The sequence below is a fragment of the Thunnus albacares genome, chromosome 9 (assembly GCF_914725855.1).
Source record: "Thunnus albacares chromosome 9, fThuAlb1.1, whole genome shotgun sequence".
NCBI classification, from domain to species: domain Eukaryota; kingdom Metazoa; phylum Chordata; class Actinopteri; order Scombriformes; family Scombridae; genus Thunnus; species Thunnus albacares.
In genome coordinates, this window is record NC_058114.1 from 1,332,534 (window position 1) to 1,359,894 (window position 27,361).

Genomic DNA, 27,361 nt, shown 5'->3' on the forward strand with positions numbered 1-27,361 from the left:
AAATGTAGTTACTTTTTTCCCCCATGAGCTGTGAAAATTAATTTGAACCAGCATCTTGGTAAATAAGTAAGTTATCCCATATTAATAAGGCATTAGCTGAATCTAACCCTGGAGAAAAACAAAACAGCTGCTGAACTCCTGCTGAAGCTAGCTAAGCTTAGTTTGGTTTAGCTTAGCTTAGCTTAGCTGAGTAGCAGTGGCTACCATCTTTTTGTTTTGTTTTTGTTAAGTTAAATAGGCTACATCAGTGCTTTAAAATGTAAATTAAACCTGTTTAATTTAATACTAAAAATGATTTATAAACAGACACAAACAAAGTCAATATAATATGAACTATAAATACAATAAAGTTTATTCTTCCTGAACAAAGAAAGCAGAAACACATTTAGTAGATATTACATGTTTCTCTCACATTCCTGCAGATTGTGTAAACTGCAGTATGAGGTGCTCTGAATTATTTTGGGGTGAAAATAATCCTTGTAAAAAGACAAAAAATGAAGGAACAACAAATGTCTCTCTTTGCCTGGTCAGTCTGAAACATTAAAACCTTTTTTTCTCAACCTCATCGCTTCTTTTTTCTGCTTCTTTGAAGAGCAGCAGATGAGATGAACACGAGCTTTACAGAAGCTTCATGCAGAGTTACAGTTCATTAAAACTTGTGTTTGTCTAACATGTCGGTTTGATTCCTGTCTGATCGTCTGACTGCTCATGTTTCTGACCTATCAGACGTCTTTTTAGTGATGTCACTGTGTTCACAGATCTCAGATAATAACTTGTTGAGTAGAGTGTTGTTATTACTGATAGAAATGATGGACAAAGCTAAATAACTGACAGCTGCAGTTACGTCTTACTTTCCAGATTTTACCGTCAAAACACAAAACTATTGTCAGGTGAAAACCTTGTATCTCCAAATGTCAGCTTTTCCAGAAACTCAGTGAAAAAAAACTTGTTTTAATTGGATGACTGGATGCATTTTTGTCATCACAATTAAACTTATTACAACTTACATGTAATATAAAAAAATATCTGTGAAAAGAAGCGATGTGAAACTATCAGCACTAAACTGAAGATACTGATGAAGTTTACCTTCATTGATGTTTTGAATGCAAGATTTTGACTTAAATTCAGTAGTTTTACAAAGAGGGTTTGAATCCTTCACACATCCATCATTAAAGCAGAGTCCTACCTGAGTTCCACAGCAACACCAGCAGCATCAGCAGGTGATCCATGACCTATCTAGACTGTAGACTGTCTGTCTCTGTCTGACGGACTCATCAGCTCTCATCTGCTGATAACATGTTCTGTTTCCTCTTTTAGCTCCTCATCAGCCAGGAAACAAACTAACTGATGAGACGCTTCTCAGAGCTGAAACCACTAACCGCAGCTTAAAGCATCAGTTTACCGAAGTTATTTGACCAGATATTGAGATATCAGCCTTTTTCTTCATCATCGTCCTCAGTATGACCTCATGCTTTGCTGCCCGGTCAAGGTCAAGATAAAGATGAGCATGTTAGATAGGCCCATCACCAAGGTCTGTCTCCTCCAGCTGAATGAGACTGTCCTCCTCCAGGGGCCATGTGCTACTGCTAGTAACCTCTGGCCCCCAAGGTAAACATTACATCAAGTAAGAAATGAGAAGATGTCTTGTTTTGTTGTTTTCTCTCCATTCACACAGATATATTTATTCCTATTCTATTCAAACTCTTTTTAATATATAAATTGAAGGAACTGGCAGGATTACATTTCACTATGATTGTACCTTATATGATTACATGTGACAAATAAACTTTGATTGATTGATTGACAATATGTCCGACACTGTCAGAGTGGAGTTTGATTATTTTAACAATCTTTAAGAGATGGGGAAGGTTGATTGATTAGGGGGTTAAATGTGAGAGACAGTTTGACAGAGTTACAGGAAGCAGCTCAATCGTGTATACTTGATACTGTTTCACAACAGTCAGTCCTATATGTGACAAGAAATGCTTTGCTGTTGCCATGGTAACGGCAGTATACTCTGTAATCTCACATCTTAAAGGAAGTTTGTCCTCAGATGCCTCCCTGTCACAAACAAACCTCTCAACTTAATTTTGTTCACATTAAAACATTTTTTATTGGTCAGGTTGTTTGTGTAGCTGATTTTAAGGAAGAGTTTGAGAGGATTAAAACAACACATTTTTTTAAATGTCATGTTAATAGTTTTTTTATTTAAAGGAAAAAAGTCTGTGTGTGTGTGTGTGTGTGTGTGTGTGTACTTGTATACCTGATGTTGTGAGGACATAAATCTGCACAGTCACATTGTGGGGACTCACCTCCCTTTTGGGGTGCATCAGTATGTATGTATAGGCAGGGTGTGATTTCTGAATCTGTGTGTAACAGCTGATCTGTGAAGACGTGTAGCAGAACACAAAACACCAATTACCGTCAGATCCTGACCGATCTGGTGTTAATGAAGTTAGCGCTGCTGTGTCGCATGTGTAAATGCACGCGGCCTCTTTTGCACTCACTGTCTCAGCTGCTGTGTGATGCTGCAGCCAGCTGTGGACAACAAACAGAACATCAGTGCTGATGTTTCTGTGAAATCCCAGATACATTCAGTGACACCTGAACGACATTCTTGTAAGATTCAGACATTAACACATTTCAGACCTGCCTGAGTCACAGTAATAGCTGTATTTTGACATCTGAGTAGATTATATTATAGATGCAAAATACTAGAGAAGTAAAAGAAGCAAAATAAATGAAAGTTGTTTTGTGATTATGGATATTTGAGGCTTTTGTGCTCTCTGCAGTTTTCATTATGGACCAATCTGTGTGCTGAAATATGGAGAAAAGCCTGAAACACTGGAAACAGCTCCGCTCGCTCAATCAGACACAAAACAAGAGCAAATTACACTCAGCTGCAAAACTTTATTGGTATGTTTATCATTAGTGCAAAATCTTTTGTGAATAGGAACTTTAAAATGGGACAGATTACAGGTGCAAACGTGACGCAGTCGATGGTGCTATTAGCAATCCATTCTTTGTGGATTTGGCCCTAAATTATAAACACTGGATCCTGGATTATAAATATTATCTGCATAGAAATGTTGAGTGAATTAATATGAGAAGCCGCTTTTATCTCCTTAATTTCAGAGAGATTTTACTGAGGAAATCACTTTAAAACTGTAAAAATTGGACCCTTGAAAATGTGTTAAATGTTTAGATAAAACAAACTCACTGTCCAATCCTTTACAGACTCAATATTTAATTTAAATCTAAGTTTATTAAACTAAAAACTTGGTATGTTGGGTGGATTTAACTGTGACAGTCTGACCAGCTTGGTTATAAACACAGAGGACGCTTTCCCTGCGAATCACAGTTTCTATTGTCAGTTTGAGTTAAACATTAACAGGACTGTACCTGACACACCAGAAACACCTGAACCGCTGATCCTGCACTCCAGTTTAACTCTCTGCGTCTGAAGCTTTAACTCGACCTCTGAAGCTTCACTTTTCACTGTGATTCTTTCAGGTGTTTAAGAGTCTTTTGTGAGTCGGAGAGCAGATCAGCGATGGGAAAACTTTCTGCAGTGATTTGCTGTTTGTTGCTGACTGTCAGAGCGGCGACGGCCCAGACAGGTATGAACTGTAGGATTATAAAAACACAGTGAGACTACTGCTCACACAATTAATCCACTAAAGACATATCAGTGACTATTTCAGTGATTGAATCAATTGTTTAAGTAAGTGCTTCCTAACATTTTTGGCTTTATATGGACATGATTTATGAGAAATAAGAGCAAAAATAGATTTATCCTTCTTGGATTGTCTCATTGTAGAGGCCTGAAGAAGTCCAAGTAAAGAAAAGAAAAAATTTTTATGTTTTTGTTAACTTTTTTCCTCCTTCCTTATTACTTTAATCAGTTGCTGCAAGGTTCAAACTTCACCTTGTTATAACGTCATTGTTTTATTATGGGCAGATTTACTCATCATTAATTTATAAGCTGGTTGTTATGTAGCAATGAGTCATTACTGAATATTTAACATTTGTGTGCTAATATCCGTTTAGATTGAAGAGTATAACACAGTATACCTCAAATTACTGAACCAATAAGGTTAGACTAAATAACGTTGGTTAGCTTAGCATTATCTCACTGTGAACTGCATAAATACTACTGATACTAAAACACACATATTTCTGCAGGCATGCAGATAGAAATAATATAAAGTCACACCTACATTCACAGAGGATTGGAAGTAAACTTTATTTGATCTTTTGGCTCCTTTGGTTATGTTACAGCATGTGATGCTACAGTCACTTCTTAAAGTGACAGATGTTTCCTGCACCGAGTTACACATGACTAAAATGTTACATGAGACATAAACGATAATTTTAGCAATTTTTCTATATTTTTCTTCATGTTTGGATCTGAACAAATAATGAACTGATCCACTAACAAGTATTGTGTGTATATCAAAGCCTGATATATCTTATTCCTCTGTTGTTGTCCAGAAACTATTAAAAACATGTCAGTGAGTCACACCGCTGCACTGGGTGACATGTTCCTTCATTATAAAGAGTTTAGTTACAATAGTTTGTTTAGAATCAGCTCACAGAGCCACATCTCACTGGAACAGTTTGCCACCCGTCACTCTTTATACCAGTACTGGATCTCAAGAATCTACTAAAAAAAGGTTTTAGAAGCAAGACAGACAGGCCTGCAAAATATATTTTGCGGGCCTGTCTGAACTGATATTGTTGTTGTACATTTACTCAAGTACTGTAGTTACAATAAGTACAGTTTTGAGGTACTTGCACTGTCCTGTCATAGACTTCCAACACACACATTTGTTCTTCTTACCATAAGATGATTTTGCTTGTAGGCCTCTCGTGCAGATGAGGTGAATGGATGTTTGAATATGTTATGTAAATACGTCAAGTTCAAATCAAAGTGCTTAACGTAAGTGAACTCAAAGTATCAAAACAACAAAATGGTAATAGAGATAATCAACAAACTATGAAGCGTGCGGTTGAAAACTGTTTCTCTGCGGCGTCTCTTTCCTTTGTCGCACCTGGTTCAATTAACCTCTCGTTGCATCGCACACGCACACTACGTCTTGGCTGGTACCAGTCTCAGTGATGCTACTTTCTACATTTCAGAGGGAAATATTGTACTTTCTACTCCACTACATTTATTTGACAGCTTTAGTTACTTTTCAGATGAAGATTTGACACAATGGATAATATAGCAAGCTTTTAAAATACAACACATTGTTAAAGATGAAACCAGTGGTTTCCAACCTTTTTGGCTTTTGGCGTCTTACAAAAAGCAGTGTGTAGTCGGGGTCACATTTCACATGTCTATGAGTTGTTAACAGCTCTACCAAATAGTGATTTTTCCCTCTAAACTTCTCACATGCTTTCATTTGATGGAATAAGTGCTTTTTTTTACTGAAGTAAAAATACCAATACAGCAATGTAAAAATACTCCATTACCAGTAAAAGTCCTGCAAAATACTCTGCAGTCCTTCAAAATAAGTATTAGCAGCATAATGTAGTTAAAGTATTAAAGTAAAAGTACTCATTATGCAAAATGGCCTGATTTAGAGTGTTATATTTATCATACAAGTATATACAGTACATTATATGAATATTAAAACTGATTCACTGTTGTGTACATCATGTAAGCAGCATTTTAATATAAAGTTGGAGCTACTTTTAACATCTTATACTGTTGAATAAAGCTGTCAAATAAATGTAGTGAAGTAGAAAGTACAATATTTCCCTCTGAAATGTAGAAAGTAGCATCACATGGAAATACTCAAGTAAAGTACAAGTACCTCAAAACTGTACTTAAGTACAATACTTGAGTAAATGTACTGAGTTACTTTCCACCACCTTAAAATAGTGTAAACAGGGCTGTAAAAGTGACCAAGTCTGCTTCCTTACAACCAATCCTGGAACACGAACACCGTGGTATTTATTAACAGAATAACAAGAGACTCATGTTGAAGGCTGGATGACCTTTGACCTCTGTGTGTGTGTGTGTGTGTGTGTGTTTATGTTGCAGCTCAGCCAGAGCGGCTGCTGCCTCAGTGGCTCACCGGCATCATCGCCGTCGCCGGCTTCCTCTTCCTCAGCTTCGTCGGCCTCCTGGTGAAGAAGGCCTGGTGTGAGGAGCCCAGAAGGTCAGTCAGGGGTTAACTCAACAAATAAATAAATATATATACATATATATACATATATATATATATCAGCTCTGTAATGAAAATGTTAAACAGTGTTAAACTGTGTGCAGGAGGGAAGGTGATGTGGAGTTGGTGAATGACAACGAGTTCACTATGACCGACAGTGTCACCTACGACACCAACCTGGACGTAGTCAGGTAGGACAACACGACCTAAAATGTGTCATTTGTTTATTATTTGTTATTTATCAGCATTATTTATCACATAGAGAGTTTTCAAGGGTTAATGTTTGCTTGGGAAAAGAATATGTTTACAGTTTTAGTTCAATTGTAGAATTGACTGTATATAATACAAATGTTTTACTCAGAGAATTTAGGCTCTCAAATAAAATACAGTCCACCAGGTGTTAAATATAAAGATATTTCAGACACGACTACAGTTATCTTACAGTCTGCAGTTTGAACGCTGAAGGTCTCTTCCATCTATTCAGATTTGGAGATTTGTGCTGGATTGAAAACTTCTGGGTCCAGATGCTGAAACGATGCATACACAGAAAAAACTACACATTCGCCACGTAAACTAGAGGCTGATGTGATGAGAAGCTGAGAGAATCTTGTAGTAAAACATTGTTCATTAGGTTGATAACTGGCTGCACTTTGCGTTTACACAGCGATCTGTAAAAATTTACAGACGATAAATGATTAATTTTATCATTGTTTTAATTATAATAATAATAATTAATTAATTAATAACACAGGAGTCAACATTTTATTCTGCTATTAATATTCTTTTTATTTTATCCTCAGTTGTGACAAACCTTGTAAAGTCGGTTTAAATATGAGCTACAAACTATGTGATGAATTAATGATACGGACGCACAGCTGTGTGTAATCACAGCTGTTCTGGCTGCACTTCTTGTTTGTTTGACTGACAGCTGTACAGACTGGAAGAGCAGGTGGGGACGGATATAAAAACAGCTGATTAAGGGCGTCTTCATCCGTTTATGGTTAATTGTTGGCGTGCAAATGAGTCTTGTGTACGTGTTCCCAGTTTATAAAACAGAAACATGCGTCACACGGTTTTATAAATCTGATTAAAAGAATGTGTCTTCATATTTCTGTCTCTGTGCGTGCACACAGTCATGAATCACAGAGTTTTATGGATCTGGCAAAATTAGCTATAAGCTAATTCTGGTACAGAACATCAAATGGTACATATTTATATACATAAACATAAAGACAAAAAATTATAAAATTTCAATTTTTTAGGGTTCTTCCCACATAAAGCCTCCTAAAGCATGAATAATACTACTCACATGCACAATGATAGCATTTCTGAAAAGCCTAACTTACCCCAAAAATAACAATCTGTGGCAGCCTGGTGACACATAAAGTGTCATAAGATTATAAATAAAGGAAATTAAAAAAGAGCCTTTAACACCAGATGGTTCAAAGGGAGGAAAAAAGAGAAATATTTAGTTTTCTGAAATGGATTTTCTTACTTTGTAAACTGTAATAAATTAAACTATTTCCTGTAATATTGCTGAATTAATCACAGTGGGACCTTCAGTGTAAAAGCACCGTTATTACTTCATATCTAAAGTTTAAATAACAAAGTGTGTGTTTGTTTTTTTCCATCAGGAGCAAAGAAAGCATGAACGCTTATGAAAACATGGTGGTTGACAGCGCTGATGAAAAAGTCACCTCCATGTGATCATGCTGAGACGATCCTATTGGCTGTCTGAGCGACGACGTCATCGTCAGAGTACAGAGTACAGATTTTTAAAATAACTGTTGTCTTTATTTTGTTTTTACCATTCAAATATCTTCTGTGGCTGTAATTTTTTTAAAAATCTTTTATCTTCAAATGCAGTAAATTTCTAGGAAGATGTTATGAATCATTTAGCAGAAAGTGTGAGATTATATGAATTATTACTGTTACTGTGTTTTCATGTTTCTCTGACTGAGCAGTAAACACGTCATGAGGAGAAGCAGCTGTCCTGTGATCTGATTAATAAGTTAACTTTTCTAACAAACTGCTGTGTCGGCTCTCATTACTGATCAACAAATAAACGACCGGCGATCAATGGTTAAACAAACAAACTGGAGGACGTTGTAGAGAATCAGTGTCCAGCTGTAGTTCCTCTGATGTCCACTAGAAGCTGCTGTGACGTCTCAACAAATACACAGTTGGTTCAGTTTTCTTCCACAGTGTCGGTTGTTTAAAAGACAAAGAGATGAGAGTTCAGTAAGACCACGGGGGAGGTAGATTTGTGCTCTCTTTATATTTTAATAAAATACAAACAGAGTGGATGATCGTTCACAACAGCTCGTTCATATGTCTGTCAGACAGTCACATCATCATCATCATCGTCAACAGAGCCTCTTTGGATCAATATCAGTGGAAAAGATCAAACTGATCAGTTTGGGGGGAGACGATGAAGATGACTGAAGATGGGTCTGATGAGGTCGAACTGCAGGTTTGAGGATTATAACAGATAATTCCAGCATTTTATATCTATATTTATATTACATTTGATTAAAAGACTCCAATTCATCACTTTTCCCATTTCTGATCCTGAACTTCATGACAACATTAGAGCCTGACTGATTTATTTCAGTCTGCAATCAATAACAGAGACGATCAGTTTCTCTCTATAGAAGCTAAATATGTCCTTAGCATTGGACATCCTTAGCAACAACCTTAGCAACCAAGGCTACAGAACAGACGGAAGGTAGAAAAAACCGTTGCAAACAAAGCGTCCAGAGCAGGTTGAAGCCCCCCTCTACATACCTTCACCTCAAGTTTTCACCATGTTTAATATCCGACATGAGAACAGGATATAAATAACAGAAAATCACTAAAACCTGTCCCCTTTAAGGGATCTTTACCGGAAATTGTAATGAGTCTGAAGCTGCATCTCACATGGTTGAAAGCTCCGGAAAAAGGTACCAAATGGGCCTTTTTGAGTCAAGAGCATTTTGTCTAATTTATCCAAAATGTCTGATCCAGTGCCAGTGGATTCATAACCAGCGATAGTTTGTAGAATATAACAGAAACTTGGGGGAGATTTGTTGTTGTTGTTTGATGTAATTTGTGTCTAAAACCTTTAAAGACATAAAAACCTGCAGTGAAACCTCCTCACTAGTCTGAGTTTTAGTTTCTCTACATGATGTTTTGGAAGCTTTTAATTCAAAATCTGAAGGGACAATTGAACCATTTTTGAGCATCAAATATAAATAGAAGCAATTAGGAAATCATGAGAGACTTAAATAGAAACATCAGTAAAATTGTAAAAACCTGCAGAGAGCTCATCGACCTATCAGAGGAGAGGAGGGAAAACTGCGAACAGGAAGAGGAAAAGAAGGGAGAAAAAGATGAAAGAGTAAAAGAAAAGAGTGACGGATTAGAGGAATGTGCAGGAATGTGCAGAAGCAGCGGGGATCTGACAGGTGGATGTTTGATCTCTTAAAAAGGGGATTTTAGCATCGTGGCTCGCTGCTCGCTTCACTGGAAACTTGAATCATGAGAGAAAAGCGTGTTCGCTGTGATGCAGGACTAGAACGACACGATGTAGTGTGATGAATGTAGAAAAGAAGAACTGCTGGAGGATAAAACATCAAGCATGATTTGGTTTTAATGGTGAAACTAAAAGTCAGTACAGAAGTATTAGCAGCAAAATGTACTTAAAGCGTTAAAAGTACTTGATTTGCAGAAAATCGGGCTGTGATTTTATTTTTGAATAACATTTAATGAAGCATATTATTAATGTTGATGAATCAGCACATAAGCAGCATTTTATTGTTATTATTTGATCTTCAGAACTTTGTAAGAGTCACCAGATAAATCTGACACATAGATTCATCTTCCAGAACTTTTCTCTCATCTTTTTGCATTTTTGTGAAATATTGGGAGTTTTATATATTTGAAAAGACGTTTAGAGGAGCAAAAACAACTTACAGACATCTGAAACACACAACCACACACTGATTTTATGTGAAGTTTGGGAACTGCTGGTTTAATCTTAAATAATGCAGCGTTATGTAGAAGTTTATCTTATTTTATGTAAAATCTTCATCTGAAAAGTAACTAAAACTGTCAAATAAATGTAGTGGAGTAGAAAGTACAATATTTCCCTCTGACATGTAGAAAGTAGCATCACATGGAAATACTCAAGTAAAGTACAAGTACCTCAAATTGTACTCCAGTAAAGTACTTTTTACTTGGTTACTTTCCATCACTGAGCTTCTAGAACTACGTATTTACCGTAAAGGTGCTGATGAATTTCACTTGACACAAAAAACAGACAAACCTCATGTTTTTCAGTCGGAGTAAATCAAGTTGTTTTTTTTGTTGCTTCGTATTCGTTTAACGTCGTTTTTAAAGAAGCCATGAGTTCATATTTTCAACATTCTTCCAGTTACGAATTTATTAAGCTGCTCAGTGACTGAAGTGTTTAAAGTTTAAGAGAAAAGGGGCGCAGGAGAATAAGAAGTAGTACAGAATGATGGATGGATGAATGGATGGATGGATGGAAGGAAAGATGGATGGCACACAGAGTTTTACAGCAGCCACATTTTGGACGTTTACTGAACATGTTTCACTGTTATTGGCTGATTTGAAGGACCTGCCTTCTTCATTTCCTGCTGTGATGTCACCTCCACCAGATGACCTCCACCTCCATGTTGATGAAGTCTGGACAAAGTCAAGAACCGAAATCGGTTTGAAAAGTGAACGAATCAAAGGCGATCTCAACTGCAGCCAATCAAACGGCTCCGTCAGGATTTCTGAAGCTGACGTCGACCTGATTTTATAAACAGACGTCAGGACGGACGGTCGGCCTGCGTGAGCTCACATCACAGCAGGAAGAATCGACACAGGACGCTGATGTTGACGGGAATTAAAACCACAGAACACAAGCTGAGGAAAGTCAGGAGGCACAGAGAGAAACACAGATCTCAAACACACTGAAACTTTCCTTTTTTTAACTTTTTATAGTGACTGATACAAGGCAGCGTTCACACGAGCATCTGAAATCAGCCACGAACGTCTTAAATCTAACCAGAACGTATCAGTTTGCTTTGCTCTTATTTTGAAAATGCTTCAACTTTTCATGAAGCTGCAGTTGAACATTTTCTCACAGATATTACAAATATTAAATGTCATGAAAATGTGATCTGTGAAAACAAATAAACTCTTTATTTTACAGGTTTGTAAAGTCTCTAATTTATGAGAAATCATTTTAGGAAAGAGTCAAGTAATTTGCGTTTAAAGTCAGTCGCTGGTTTCTCTGTAATTTGTACCAAATTGCTTTTTTTCCCTTCAGGAAACATTTGAGGAAACTATGAAGGAATCAGATAAAATAAAGTGTAACTCATAGTGATTTTGCACGTGACAGATATCAGATGTTTCATGTGAACGCAGCATTTCTACTGTGATTTCTGTCTTTTTAGACAATCTGACAAAACATATCTGTGCTCATAATAATAATAATAATAATAATAATAAAACAACAACAAAAAATAACAGTACATTGTTAATTTCCAGCAAGATCAAAAAATAAATTACACTTCATTAAGTCTGACATCTACAAATAAAGTAACAAAAATTAAGACAATAATTATGACAAAAAGAAAAGCCCAACGTAAAGTATTTTGCACTTGATTGATATGTATAAAGTCCAGGATTCTGCTCTGAACAGTCTCTAAAGCTCTGAAACAAACTTCTGTCTCCTTCATTTGCGACTGACGTCTACAGCTGCGGCTAAATCGTTTAAACATCTCAATATCTGAACAAACAGAGTAACGCGGTTATCAGGCCGGACAGAAGCAAAACTCTGCTAACACACGACTAAAACCCACCGTCTAAAACTTAAAGCAACAGTTCAACATTTAGTCAAATTCTCTTGTTCTACGTCTGGAGTTGAAGAGTATTGAATCTTTTTATACTATCTTTCATCTTTGTATACTAGCTATAAACATTTATAAGTAACTGAAGGTATAAATAACTGCAACTCAGAGACAAACTGACCTCATTAATGTACGGAGGCCTTAACCTCCTCCGTGTCCTATGAGCTGCCTCGCAAAGGTAAGACGTTGATAGACGACGAGGGACAGATGCTTCATCCAATCACCTCTCAGATGGTTCTGTGTAACAGACCGTCTGGTGTGTCAGTTTAGGAGGAGCTCGATTTAATAATTCGTGCCGCTCTCTCGTCCTGTGCTCGGATTATAAGGTTTTATTTTGACTCGGGATTAAGTTATGTGGATAAACTGTGGAACCGTGACACTGTCTTAATATCTCTGAGATATTATATAAAAGTCTGTTGAATAGGTTTATAAATCTTAACAGGATAAAAGACTCAGCCTGACAGTGGTGGACGTATATATATTATGTATTATAGCCTGTTCTCTTAATGCATTCATGGTTGTTGCACACAAATTACTTATGTTTTTCTCCACTGCCCCTCCTGGACTCCGTACATCTAAAGTGTTCACTACAACTGAGAAACCTGTCACTGAAAAGTGTTTCTCTTTGCTAGTAAATCTGTAACATCTGTAACATTTAAATCAGACTTTGTTGGACGGTGACGGAGCTACGCTAGCAGTTTCCCCTTGCTTGCAGTCTTTGTGCTAAGCTAGGCTAAAGATCTCTGTGACAAGAGGATTTTATTAAATGTTGTTCTGCTCCTTTTATTCACGATGTTATTCGAGCCTTTTTTTATTTTTATTTTTTTCATTTTAAATCTCCATGGAGATACATTTTAAATTTTTCTTTCCATGATAACGATCATGTGGAAGACACTGTATCTGTTGCCGGGGGCGACAGGGGGTCTCCATGCCCACCAAGTCCTGAGAGTCATCTCCATGGAGACACATATGTATCTAACATTTATATAAAGCTCCTTTTATGTGTCATATGGATTCATTACTGGAAGAAAAATGGGATTAAATCACCTCTACTGTTTCTGTGTGCACGTGTTTGTACGAGGAATTAAATGTGCACCACTGAACTGAAAACATCTTATTTTCCACAATTATAAACCAAATGATGGCACTTTTTTATAAGCATGTAAAGACCTTGTTTGGCTAAATAAGACACTTTAACAGACCAAATCACCAAATGTAACAGAAGTGTGATGATAAACTTCAGGTAATGTTTGCGTACATACTGTATATCATTGTATATGTTTAATTACAGCTCATTGTTTTCCAATGAGAGTAACTTACAAGCTGTTTCACAGTCTGCTGCACCTGTAACCACAACCAACAGTGATGTCACGGTGTACTGACACACCCTGGAGTACACTTCTACATCACTGGAGGGCAGCAAAAACCAGATTTTCAGCTGTTCTTTAATCAGTTTTACACCCCAACTGGTGTTTTCACGTATTTAGCCTGATTAGACTTCCTCTCAGGACTGTGTGGGCAGATTGTGCTTGATTGACATCCCCTCACTCTCCAGTTGCAACTTTAAACGCTGGATAACTTACACATTTTTGTTGGAACGTCACATAATTCCATGATAGTGCCGACTAACGTCACCCTGAGCAGAGGTCTAATCAGGAAACACCTGGAAACACCTGTGTGGGTGTGCAGGACCGTCACACCTGCATTAACATGAACGAGTGTTTTTCCACCGACACAAAATTAAGTGAAAAATCAAAATGAGGACCTTTAAATTCATTTTTTAACTTGCTGCTAATAATCTGACTTTCAAACATGTTTTGAATAACTTTTATGGGATGAAATTTGTGTCGTAATAACTGAATTAAATCAAAAATATAAATAAATTGAAAAGTGAATAAAAAAAAAGACAAAAGCAAAACTTACAAATAAACTATAAAAGAGTGCAACTGGCCATAATAGAAGGTTAATGTCTTCTTAATGTTTCTTAGGTTATTAGTAGTAATTATAAATACCATATAGATTTGTTGGCTGCTGAATATGAATTTGAAGAATGTGACACAATAATGTTAACTAGACCTAAGTTGACGAACAAAGATAAAGTTTATCGCCTCACGTTCTTTAACCAATGTCCATAAATGGTTATTATTTATAATTACTAATAATAACCCGAGAAAAATTAATAAGACTCTTAATAATTTAAGTCGGACCACTCGTTGCACCGCTGACCTTTCCCTCCAAAAGTAACTAGCCAATGGCGACGCAGCTCCGTAACACCTGATCAGTGAAAGAGAAGTGAGGATATGAAGCGCTCTGGTATCATCATCATCATCATCATCATCATCATCATCATTATTAGTATTATTATAAGTTTTGCCTTTGAGGTCATTTTTTAAAAAAACATTGGTTTCAATTTGTTTTTATTCACTTTCATTTTTTTTTTTTTGTTTGATTCTTGGGAGATTTTGTTCAATTATTATGACACAAATTTAATCCCACAGACTTTTGAATCAGATTTTTATTTTTTTTAATTTCTGAATATTAAAAATAAATGAAAACAAATGAAAATAATTAACCCTGCAGTGATCTGATTAGCAGAGTAATTCTTCATTATCAAACAAGTCACAACGGTCAGAGTGAAGTTTCCCTCTTATAACAAAACATATGCATGTTAACACTATATGGCCAAAAGTATGTGGACAGCCCCGGTAGTGAGAGTTGTGATGGCAGCAGCTACACGTCATCAAAGGTTTGGACTGATGAGTTACTGTTTACTAAATTAACTAACAAGCTTTTTACACACAGGAGATGCTAAGCTAACATGTGACATCTTTTCAGCAACACTTCCCTTTTGTTCCTCTGGAATATTAACAAGCGTCCCTGTTGTCGTATTATTCTCCATCATGACTCCATATTGTCACTTATTTAAGATGATATTCTGACTCGGTAGCAGGTCAAGAAAAGACTTTTGGCATTGGCATTTGAGTCCATATTCAAATGTCACAATTCTGTTAAATCTCAAATTTTTAAAGTTTTTAGACTTTAAAGGACAGGTTCACAGTTCTTCAGGTGTGTCTTAAAACAGCAGTCAGGTGTTCATATGAACAGTGAAAGAGGCTTTCCTTCTCCAAATGATTCCTTCTTCTCAAATGTAAATATTTTCTGGTGTCTTTTAGTCTTTTATGACAACAAACTGAATATCTTTGAGTTGTGGACAGGTCTATGGCTTTGGGAAACACTGATCAACATTTTTCACCATTTTAACATTTAACAGAACAAACTAATGGATTCATCAAGAATATAAAGTATAGTAACAAAAAGAGGGACTTTGGCACTAAAAAGACTGTAACGTTGAAAGATATCTACTTGATTTGACTCATTTGGACGGTCAGTATGAACAGGAGGAATGATTACACCAGGAAAAACAGGTTTAATGTTCATTTGGGCTCCTGACTGTTGGTTTAAAACACACTTGAAAACTTGTGAACTCGTCCTTTAAGGTTGAAAAACTCTTTCAGGTGTTCAGGTGGAGACACTCGTCTGGTCGTGCTGCAGAGATTCTCTCTGGTTTCAGACATCAGTGGTTTCACAAACCAGTCTGTCCGGACAGGAAGTGTGTTTGTCTTTGATGCTGTTTCTTTTTTTCTTTTTTTTTTTTTGCACATTGGGAAGATCAGATTTCATGATCCGTCAAAGAGTCAAAGTGTGTGTGTGTGTGTGTGTGTGTGTGTGATGTATCTGGAGATGTCACAGGAGCTCTGTGTGTTTGTATATGTGTGTCAGTGCATGCAGGTGTGTGTGTGTGTGTGTGTGTGTGTGTGTGTGTGTGTGTGTGTGTGTGTGTGTGTGTGTTAGGACAGGACGTCCAGTGTGACAGTCCCTCTCTGTTTCTTCAGGATGGCGACGGCCTGCTCATGTGTCGCTCCCTGCAGACTCTCTCCGTTCACTGTCAGGATCTGATCTCCTCGCTTCAGACGCCCGTCCACCGCCGCCGCACCCTGAAAAACACACACACACACACACACACACACACACACACACACACACACACACACAGGGCGTTAACATTTGTGTTACAGTTATTTGTGATTGGTTACCTGCACGGTTCAACATATTCATCTTAAAGTACAACTGAACCATGCTAATTTATAATTAGCATATTAACATTGTAGTATTTAACATGTAATGGTTAGTATGTTAGCATGCTAAGGCTGCAAAGTATATACCAATGCTATCACTAGCATGTTATCATGCTAATGTCTCATGCTAGTATTGTCAATACTGTTACTGCGTTCCTTTTACAAGGTATATTAGCATTAAGCTCAAAGTACAGTTAACATGCTAACTTGCAATTAGCATATAAATATGACAAGATGCTAAACGTTACATGCTCAATGTTAGCATGTTAGCATGATAACAAATATATCAAAAACAAATCTATTGTGAGTGTGAAACTTATTTTTTGTGTCTTGTGAGTCATTCTTAACAAAATAATCTCAACCACTTTCTCTCTGGACCTTTCAGTCACATGTCTTGGTCTTCATCAGTGTAGAGAGCCTTGAGTTAAGATTAGTTTTTTAGTTTGTATTTCAGCGCGTACAAACAGACAGTTGGACATGTTCTGACCTTGCTGAAGACGGTCTTGACGTAGATCGGCAGGTCTCCATGTGGACTACCGAAGCCTCCGACGATGCTGAAGCCGAGTCCCTCCGAGCCTTTTTCCAGACTGATGCTGCGAGGCCGCGGACCCCTGAGAGAATACACAAGTATTATGAGTCTGATGTAGTTAAAGTATTGCAGTGTGTGTGTGTGTGTGTGTATGTGTGTGTACTGACTCTGGCTCTGCTGTGTGTGTGTCAGTGTTTGCTGACAGACTGGAGCTGCTGGACAAACTCTCCACCTGACTGGCGATGGCGCTGATGTTGGTGTCCGCTACCACCTGAGACACAACACACACACACACAGATAGAAAGAATAATTTATTTTAATTCATTCATTTTAAATGACCGCCATGATTAGTCAGACATCATGACGTCAAACTGCACGACAAAATTAGTCCACAGTGATCAATTAAGGGTTAAAACTGGGTTGAATCTGTACAGTAGCTACATTTCCATCCAAATGTAGCACAAATTTGAACTGTTTTTCCAGATTATTGGCAAAAGAAAATGTTGTGAATGTTTGTTTCCATCCTCCGCTGTTGTGTGAATATTAGCAGATAAACAGCAGGTGGCGCTAACTCTCCAGTCGGTGCCATTAAACCGTTGTAGAAGAAGAAGAGATTACGAGATGACGTCATTAAAAGAGCAGCAATATTTCTGTTAGTTTCATGTACTGATTTGAGCTCAACAACTACGCTCGTTACTGTAAGTGTAATAAAACCATAGCAGGTAAAAAGCTAATAAGAGTAATTTAGCAAAACACCTGTTCAAAAAGCATAAACATGTAGAAAAGCTTAAGATATTTTCATCTGCTTTGCCCGCAGTGTCCCATCCACCACCGGTATGTTTTATGCTAACAGCTAACTGTTATGACTGTTTATCTTAGTCTGTAACGTAAATTAAAACTAGTCAAATTCTACTAAACGCAGCTACTGGCTGAGATTAAAATAATATATTTTAGGAAAGCAATTCTTTATTAATGAAAAAGAACTGATAAGGGACCGTTTAGATGTTGCGTCTTTCGTGCGCACAAATTAATTGTGCTCAAAACCGAAAGTGACGCTGTCGCAGTGCACATCCGCAGCACAATGAGACGGAAAAATCTCCAGATGGAACTGATGATATCCATCCCTACTCACATGCTTCATATACGTCACCATTTATTCACTCAGTTTACATTTTACTTTTACTCCTCAGACAATAACAAACACTTTTTTGCAATATTTCAAGATTTTTCCAATTTTTTTTTTCCGAAACAGTGTTTCCACTCTGGTTTTTTACACTCAAATTGAAAATGCAAATAAAACCATGTGGATGGAAACCACATAGTGTCTGCCCGAGCCGAATATAAACTCTCTCTGTCTTATTTCAGTGTGAGACTTTGTGTTGGATGAATGAAGGAAGAAAATAAAGAGGTTGAAAAGGTTGGAGAGAGAGGGTTTGTGTATCTGCTGCAGGCTGATAAAGCTTCATTAGCATAAAGGCCTGTCCTGCCTGCTGCTATCACACTCCCAGCATGCACCAGCACAGCTCAGTCAGCTGGACCACACTGATAAAACACACACACACACACACACACACACACACAGGTGCAGGTATGACAGTCAGCAGTGGAGCCACACTGATCAATACGAGCTGCAGAGAAAACATCATAATAATCTATGAAAACACTTCACTCTCTCAGTCTGGTTCCGTCTTTCACTTTCTCTCTGCACGTGCTTTATTCCTTCCTGTGGTGTAAATAAATGAGACTTTTGCATCTTGCCTGTAATAAAATGTATCATATAACATCTAGTTAGCAGGATGTCTTCAAAACTTAACAAATTTATATGAAATTAGGTGGAAAGTTAAAGATGAACTGCACTGATTTTCCACCTCAGCGTGTGTCTCCAGGTGTTATAAGTGTAAAAAGTCTTGTGCGTCTCCAGAGGGGGCTGATGATGTCACTGATGATGTCACTGATGATGTCACAGTGTCGGTTAGGGATGACTACAAGTTTGAAAAGTAAATAAATCTGGAGGTGTGGAGTTAGAAAGGAGTGAGGTTAGTAGACGTCTGTAGCTCCTCATCTCTGGCAGCTCCAGATTACACTCGCCGCTACAGACACAATCTGTACAGGTGCATTGTGGGTAATGTAGGGTTTTGACAAGACAGAAGGATGTGTGGAATAAAAAAGATGAAAAATCAGGTTCTGCTGCTTCAATTTTTGTACTTTTAAAAAAAAAAACTGTCCAGCATGAGTCACATTTGTCTGTCTGTACTCAGATGTGTGTGTGTGTGTGTGTGTGTGTGTGTGTGTGTGTGTGTGTGTGTGTGTGTGCGTGTGTGTGTGCACATGTTACCTGCAGGCTGATATTTCCGTAGCTGTTCTTCAGCATGGTGACGACCTCGCTGTGTGACAGACCGTCCACAGACTGACCGTTGATACTGACGATCCTGTCTCCCACCTACACACACACACACACACACACACACACACACACACACACACACACACACACACACACACACAGCTTCAGTGAGACCAACAGACACACACATTCATAACCACCAACACACACACACACAATCAAACTCTCTCTCTCTCTCTCTCTACCTTGAGTCGGTGCGTCTTGGCGGCGACACCGTTGGCCTGAATCATGGCGATGAAGATGGGGATGTCCCCCAGCGGGCTGCCCTTCCCCCCCGCTATACTCACCCCGAGAGAGTCACTCGCACCCTGGAGACGAAGAGACACACCAACACGTGAAGAAAGACATTATTTATGATTAAAAGTTAAAGAGAATATGACACACAGGTGGAGAAGAAGTCCTGAACTTCCTCTCAAATATGTTTCTTCATATTATTGCTTCGCTTTGTTTTTGTGCTTAACTGGTGTTTTTTTTTATATACAAACTGAAAAAGTATCATAAGGCAATAAATATATATAACATGTTGCATACAAAATTATGATGTGTCAAAATATAAAAATGTTTATGTGTTATATGTTTATTATGTCGGCAAGTTCACAATAAAACATGAATTTGACATCAACAGAGTTTAGTTTTGAGTTTGAGACGAGACGCTGAACCTCTGTGGCTGCTCTCCAATCCTGTATGAACTGAACCGATCTCTTCATCAATAAATCTGATCTTATCTTGAATGTTTGTGGCTGCAGAGGAGCAGCTTCGACCTCTTAAAGGACCAGTTCCCAGTCTTTCCAGTTTTTCCTCGCTGTAATCATTCCTCCTGTTCATACTGGATATTAAAAGATCCTTCAAATGTGCTTTCAATGGAAGTGATGGAGACCAAAATCTCTGCATCTACATTAATGAGTGATACAGGCCTGTAAATATTGAAGCTCTAGTTTTAGGTTGTAACCGGACAGGCAGTGAGCCTATTTTTAAAAGCCTTAAGCCAATCCACCATCAGGACACTTCAAACCACCGCGGATAGCCAAATGAAGTGACTCGTTTGATTCGAGGCACTAAATGGAGCCATCTGGAGCTCCCAGATTAGCATCAGAGGAGCTGGAGATGAAAAGATGGAGGAAGGCTTTGTTTCAAATGTCTGTTTAGTAGAGGAAGCTCTCTGCTGCTAAACCTGAAGACACATTTAAAGAACATCTTCACAGTGTTCCCAGTGTGTCTTAAACCAGCAGTCAGGTGTCTGTAATCATTCCTCCTGTTCATACTGGATATTAAAAGATCCACAGTGTGTCCACACAGTCATTTAAAAGTCTGTGTGAAGCTTCTATTCAGCTTCAGCAGTCTGAGTTAGTCATATCAAGTGGATATCTGACACATTTACAGTCTTTTTAGCCTCAATTTCCCTCTTTGTGTTTCCTCGGACAGTGTTTCCCTGTTGAGCTGCAGGTGGAAGTATAGTAACATTCATTGTTTATGTGGGCTCCAAACTGTTGTTTTAAGACAGACGTGAACTCGTCCTTCTACAGGAGTTCAGAGTCTGAAGTCTTTAAACATTATTTCTCTCTGGATTAACTTTGCTGATGCTGACAACATCAAGTACAGAGGTCAGAGGTCAGAGAACCTGCAGACGACATCAAGTTAGAGGGAATGTGTGTGTGTGTGTGTGTGTGTGTGTGTGTGTGTGTGTGTGTGTGGACGTTACCCTGGTGATCTCCACCGTACGGATGCCGGCGTCTGTTCCTGCAAACACACAAAACCATTAAACCAATCAGTCAATAATCAACACTATAGACATTAGTTATTATCGTCTGATTATAGTTTGTGATGTCAAGCAAAGAAAAGCAGCAACGAGTGTTTTAAAGGAGCTTTTGTTTTTCGTACCTGTGCTGTCAGCAGGGGAGGAAGTGATGTCACCGGGGGGCTTCATGTTGTTGTTGAGGAGCAGCGGGCCGGTGGAGGTGGGGGGGTCAGAGGTCACGGCGTCAGCTGAGGTCGGGGTCTGTGTGAGGGGCGGAGCCACAACACCTGAGCTGTTCCCACTGACATGACTCATCTGACAGAGAGAGAGAGTTTATATCCAGTCAGCGTTTGATTTGTTTCTGTTATTGAATCTTGAAAGCTTTATTGTTCCTCCTGCTCGCCACTGGATCTGAGTTTTTTCTGATCTGACAGATGGAAACATGCAAACAGAAACATATCGGCCTGTTTGAACCGATATGACGACAGAAACAAATAAAAGACCCATAAAAACTGATCAGATGTGCTGCTGTATCGTCAGCTACAGGAAGGAGCTGCTGTTCTCTTTCAGACACGTTATTAACACCTGATTTGTTTACATTTTGTCAAATTCACTTCAATTTAAACGACTTTATTTTTCTATTTGTGTTTGGTGAAGAGAGAACACAAACAGATAATAAATACAGCGTAAATAATTCCAGTTTAGTAACAGTATTACATTCTAATATTAATATTACTAACAGCTCTCATAATTCAAAGATATGTTAAAATATAAAAGGTAATAAAGGTCTAAACATGTGATGATTCTCTGTTTCTAAGTGGATTGATGGAGGTTTATTGTTGATGGACATCAGAGATGATGAATCCTCGGGGAGTGTAAAGTCACACTGCATGATGTCAACATGTGTTTCATGTCTGTGTGCTCAGTTCTGACTCAGTTATGACTCCGAGGAAGACGATTTTTGACTCTTCCTCACCTCACGCAGTATCCGGTGACTCAGGAGAAGCTTTGCTGAATGTCTATTACAGACCAGATCCTGTCTTTTCTCCATGGTTCACATTAGTTCATTTAATTCCCCACCTCTCCCTCTGTGATGTTTATCCTGTCTGAATGGAGATTTAGTCTAATTTACACCGTAAATCAACCTGAAAAAGACGTCATGACCAGACTGAACGTCCTCAAACTCAAGATGTAAAAGTCAAAATGCTTCTAACACAGACAACACACACCTGGCTTCCCTGCGAGTTGTGTCTGGATGAGATCCAGGAAGCAGCTTTGAGTCGGCCGAACTCCAACGAGACTGGACCCCGAGCACACTGCAGGACACACACACACACACACACAGACACACACACACACACACACACACACACACAGAGTGATTGTCATACTTTGTCTTTCATGCCTCCAAACCTCCCTGTACACCAGTTCTGCACATTTCCAGGTGTATTTGCATGATTTCCAGTTAAAAACTCCTTATTTATCTTCTACTGGTCCTTTATGCAGCCCCTCAGTTCAGCCTCTGTCTGAAACAGGCCGTTTTAGCTCCTGTCTCTTTAAGCCCCGCCTCCTGATGAGCCCGCTCTGTTCTGATTGGTCAGCTTTCAGGAAGCTTCCTCCGGCTCCGGAGGCTACGTAAACAAACTATTGTAGCAGGATTTCACTTTGGTTTGGTCAGTACTCGGATGTGAGACCTCCTGGGAAAAACTATACAAATATAATCCATTATTATTATTATTATTATTATTATTATTATTATTATTATTACTACTAAGAATTTTCTTCAGTTGAACTGAGCCAAAACAGAAATTCTTGTAATTGGCTGCAGCAATAGAAAGATTAAAACAAGCCTGCTGCTAGAAATCTCAGCATCTTGTTTGACTGTAATTGAACCTTTGAGCAGCTCGTTATAAAAAACAAACAAGCTTTTATCGATTGGGAACATCACCACAATTCAACCACTTGTAAGTTTTAAAGATACAGAAACAATTTTACATGTTTTTATCTCATCACACCAGGATTGATGAAACAGCCTTTTTTTACACGTCTACAGACCTTCAGTATGGCGGCGACAGCTTCCTGGGAGGCGTGTCTCGTGTCGTCTCCGTTGACAGACAGGATCTGGTCTCCCTGCATCAGACGACCGTCCAGCTCAGCGGCGCCTCCTCTGACCACCTCAGAGATAAACACCCCACTGCCACTCCTTCACACACACACACATTTATTATTATATAACATCAGTGGTGGAAAGTAAGTAAGTACATTTACTCAAGTACTGTATTTTACTATAATTTTGAGGTATTTGTACTTTACTTGAGTATTTCCATGTGATGCTACTTTCTACATTTCAGAGGGAAATATTGTACTTTCTACTCCACTACATTTATTTGACAGCTTTAGTTACTTTTCAGATGAAGATTTGACACAATGGATAATATAACAAGCTTTTAAAATACAACACATTGTTAAAGATGAAACCAGTGGTTTCCAACCTTTTTGTCTTTTGACGTCTTACAAAAAGCAGTGTGTAGTCGGGGTCACATTTCACATGTCTATGAGTTGTTAACAGCTCCACCAAATAGTGATTTTTCCCTCTAAACTTCTCACATGCTTTCATTTCAATAAATGTTCAAATGATCCAATATTTCAGCAAAAATCAAAGATTAGAGAAAAAGTCGGAAAACTGAAAACAGATTTGTGTATCAGAACTTTGTTTTTTCTTCTTTCCTCTCCCATTAATCATCTCACCACCCCTCAGATTTATCTGCTGACCCTTTGGAGGGGCCCCGACCCCTAGGTTGGGAACCACTGGACTAAACTAGCTAACTGTATATAAAGTAGTGTAAATTAGCTCCACCTCCAGCAGCTACAACAGTAACATGCTGCTCTAACACTGATGCTTCACTATTAATAATCTAATGATGTCATATATAATAATATATCAGTCAGAGGGACCAAACCACTACTTTTACTGCAATACTTTAACTACATCAAGCTCATAATACTTATGTACTTTTACTGCAATACTTTAACTACATCAAGCTCATAATACTTATGTACTTTTACTGCAATACTTTAACTACATCAAGCTCATAATACTTATGTACTTTTACTGCAATACTTTAACTACATCAAGCTCATAATACTTATGTACTTTTACTGCAGTAGGACTTTTCAAGCAGGACTTTGCTGTATTTGTACTTTGCTGTATTGGTACTTTTACTGCAGTGAAGGATCTGAGTACTTCTTCTTCTACTGTATAAAACGGGTGATGTCAGTGATGTGTCAGCTGTGTCTGTTCAGGCGGACCTCTTCCCGACGATGCTGAGCCCGAGTCCTCTGCCGCTCTTCTTCTGCAGCTCCACTTTAAACTGGTCCAGGTTCTCCTCGTCTCTGTACTGAGCCTCGTCCCTCAGCACCGTCAGGCGGACCTTCGCCGGCGTCTGTCGCAGGGCAGCGATGGCCTCTTCATGGGACGCCCCGCGGAGGTCAACGCCGTTCACCTGCACATACAAGCATCATCATCAACATCATCAGCATCATCATCAGCATCATCATCAACATCATCATCATCATCAGCAGCAGCAGCTGTATTACAGTGTTTGTCCAGCAGGGGGAGACACATGTACAGTTATCAGCCTGTCATGAATGGTTTTAATCTTTTATTTTCTTTCATTCTTTGCTCTTACAGACAGTAAGACGCAGCAAAAAGTCACCAAAACAGCATCTGATGTTACTTTTAGTTATCTGGTTTTGTTTTTGGTGTAACTTTGTCTCGTCTACATTTTCATGTTGAGTTATTTCACTTTTTTTTTTTTTTTTTTTAAATCTTTATATTTATAATTTTCTTGTTTTATGGATCAATATGATTTTAAATTGTTTGGAAGACCAGTGACCACTTTGTGAAAGCTTGATTGATTGATTGTTTGATTAAACTTTATTTATAAAGCACCTTTCATACATGTCGAAGGCAGATGTCAGTGCTTTACAAACACACAGGACAGTAAATATGGAAACTAACGAACACAAACATAAAGGAAAAAGGTGACTTGTAAAATGTGAATAAAATAATAATATAATATAGATTAGAAAGAAAAAGACTTAATAAAATCTACTTTAAAAGAAGTAAATGAAGAAGTACGGAGCCCCTCAAGGGTCGTGGTGAGACGTGTGTGTGTGTGTTTCTTTGCAATATGTTTTATGTTCTCTTGCAATACTTTTCTTCTTATAATCCTTCTGAGCCACACGAGTCTATTTCTGCTCAGCTGCTCCCAGCGCGACGGCCCAGCGTGGATCAGCTCATTGAATTTTACTTTGAACCGGGCGTTAAGTATGCTGATACGGTGCTACTGCTCAATAGGCCTGCTGATGTAATTAGTCAAAGTAAACTTAATTAATTTAATTCATTAATTCTCTCCAGAAGAAAGCAGTACGTTAATCTGCAGGATGCTGTCGGCTTCATTCATGACCAGTTACTGTAACTCAGGACACAGATGGATCTGAATGTCTGCTTGATAATGAAAGAGCTGAATCACAGAGGAGGAAAAGGAGAATTACTTCTCAAAGGGACCTTTACATCTGACATATTGACATATCTTATGATAAACTCGTCTCCTGATCCAATACAATAAAACAACAAATAAAAACTGATGGAGATCCGAATAAAGAATAAAGAATAACAGCTCAGAACAGAAAAAATTCTATATCAGACTATATTTTCAACATATAACTGCTTGTACAGGATCAGCTTGGTTTACAGATGGGCTGTAGTGACAACACAGATTCCTGTATATATCGTTATCAGAGTTTTTTAGCTTCAACTAGTCACAGTAACTGCAGCGTTAGCAGCTGTAGCAGTAACAGTAGTAACAGTTGTAGTAAAAGTATTAACAGTACAGTATGTGAGTACCTCCAGTATCTGATCTCCTGCCCACAGGCGTCCGTCTCTGGCTGCAGCTCCTTCTTCATAAACCTCATGGATCACGATGGCGTCCTGGAGGAGACACAAACGTCAAGTTTCCGTCCGAATGTTGCTCAAATTTTAATTGAATTTCTAGAAAAATCAAAAGCAGCAGTTCAAAGCTCAAATGATGGAAAACATGATGGAAATATGACATTTCATTGTACAGAGGAAAGACGGAAAGACAAAGAATTTAATTAAGTTTTGTCTCGGTTAATTAGATTAAAGGGTCACTCCACGGAGTTTACTGTTCCAACTCAGCCTGTGAAACAGCTCTGTGATGTTGTCCAGTCAGGTTTCCGTCTAAATGTAGCTCATTTTTACCGAATTTATAGAAAATCATTGAAAGAAAATGTTTGTTTCCATCCACTGTGAATATTAGCAGATAAACAGCAGGTGGCGCTAATTCTCCAGTCAGTTAAACTGCCGCAGAAGAAGAGAAACAACGAGATGACCTCATTAAAACAGTGGCAGTCAAAGCTCAAACGATGGAAAACATGACGGAAATATGACATGTCTGTTAGTTTCATGTATCGATGTGAGGAAGGTTACAGCCTCCTCATCATCGCTCCACACAGATCTGATGTTTTCAGCTCTTCAGTCACATGATTCATGACGTCATCATTTATTCACTCAGTCTGTTTACATCTGATTTTTATCCTGTTACACCTCAGACAAGAATAAAATCATTCAGTTTTGTTTTTTTTCCGGCATTTCCAGCAGCGAATGAAAACATATTTATAGAGAAATGATTCAGGTTATCTCAGCTCTTCCAGCGGCTTGTTGTATGTTTCTGCTGAATTGTCTCTGAGCTGCTGTTTTATGAAGCATTAATCAGCATAAACAAGACAAAGAGCTGCTGATGAAGCTCACAGAGAGAAAGTTCACACCTGCTACCTCATAACTACCCTGATAAAAAGATAAAAAGGTATTTCTGAAGAGAAATGTTTGAGTGTTGAGTGTTGTCTGAAGGTAAAAATACATAGTAATATATATTTGTATATATTATGATTTGTCATGTGACCATCCTGGTTGTTGTTGGGGTCTAGCATTTTGTAAGCACAACACTCAAATACACAAGTAAACCAATCAATCAATCAATCAATCAGTCAGTCAATTAGTGAGTCATGTCTGAGAATGTGTGTTACCAGCTGTGTGTCTCTTCCTCCCACTATACTGAGTCCCAGTCCTGATCGACCTTTACAGATCTCCAACACCGTCTCCTGACCGGGAACCACGGCGCAGCACGACGGGTCTGCAGAGAAGAAGAGTTAGAAGATTCATTATTAGACTAACACAGGATTATCAGGTTATAAAGACTTTATTATTATTATTAATAATAATAATAACTTTATTTATATAGCACTTATCAAAAACAAGTTACAAAGTGTTTTACAAAGACATAAAAACAGGCAAAATACCAGATAAATATTTTATAAAAGTAGAATTGATACTGTAATAATAAGTGAGGTATGAACCATTAAAAGACAAAAAGAATAACTGATTCAAGAGAGAGAA

At 38.1% G+C, this 27,361-nt stretch overlaps 2 protein-coding genes across 3 annotated transcripts in view; one reads left to right on the forward strand and one right to left on the reverse strand.

Annotated features, from left to right (window-relative positions):
* Nucleotides 1-3,382: 3,382 nt before the first annotated feature.
* Nucleotides 3,383-8,205, forward strand: pdzk1ip1 (PDZK1 interacting protein 1). Its single transcript, XM_044360808.1, has 5 exons — nucleotides 3,383-3,446; nucleotides 3,514-3,620; nucleotides 6,053-6,170; nucleotides 6,281-6,367; nucleotides 7,811-8,205. The coding sequence occupies exons 2-5, from the start codon at nucleotides 3,554-3,556 to the stop codon at nucleotides 7,881-7,883; spliced, it is 345 nt and encodes a 114-aa protein (XP_044216743.1). The 5' UTR covers nucleotides 3,383-3,446; nucleotides 3,514-3,553; the 3' UTR covers nucleotides 7,884-8,205.
* Nucleotides 8,206-15,498: 7,293 nt separating this feature from the next.
* Nucleotides 15,499-27,361, reverse strand: part of patj (PATJ crumbs cell polarity complex component) — a 139,989-nt gene continuing 128,126 nt past the window's right edge. For both annotated transcript variants that reach the window (XM_044360806.1, XM_044360805.1), the window contains exons 34-45: nucleotides 26,992-27,098; nucleotides 25,793-25,876; nucleotides 24,193-24,386; nucleotides 22,939-23,086; nucleotides 22,113-22,199; nucleotides 21,027-21,198; nucleotides 20,848-20,885; nucleotides 19,334-19,456; nucleotides 19,080-19,184; nucleotides 16,912-17,015; nucleotides 16,703-16,826; nucleotides 15,499-16,074 (exon numbers count right to left, since the gene is read on the reverse strand). In XM_044360806.1, coding sequence (XP_044216741.1) covers nucleotides 15,928-16,074; nucleotides 16,703-16,826; nucleotides 16,912-17,015; nucleotides 19,080-19,184; nucleotides 19,334-19,456; nucleotides 20,848-20,885; nucleotides 21,027-21,198; nucleotides 22,113-22,199; nucleotides 22,939-23,086; nucleotides 24,193-24,386; nucleotides 25,793-25,876; nucleotides 26,992-27,098 — 1,433 coding nt within the window. In that variant the 3' untranslated portion in view covers nucleotides 15,499-15,927. The remainder of the gene's footprint in view (nucleotides 16,075-16,702; nucleotides 16,827-16,911; nucleotides 17,016-19,079; nucleotides 19,185-19,333; nucleotides 19,457-20,847; nucleotides 20,886-21,026; nucleotides 21,199-22,112; nucleotides 22,200-22,938; nucleotides 23,087-24,192; nucleotides 24,387-25,792; nucleotides 25,877-26,991; nucleotides 27,099-27,361) is intronic.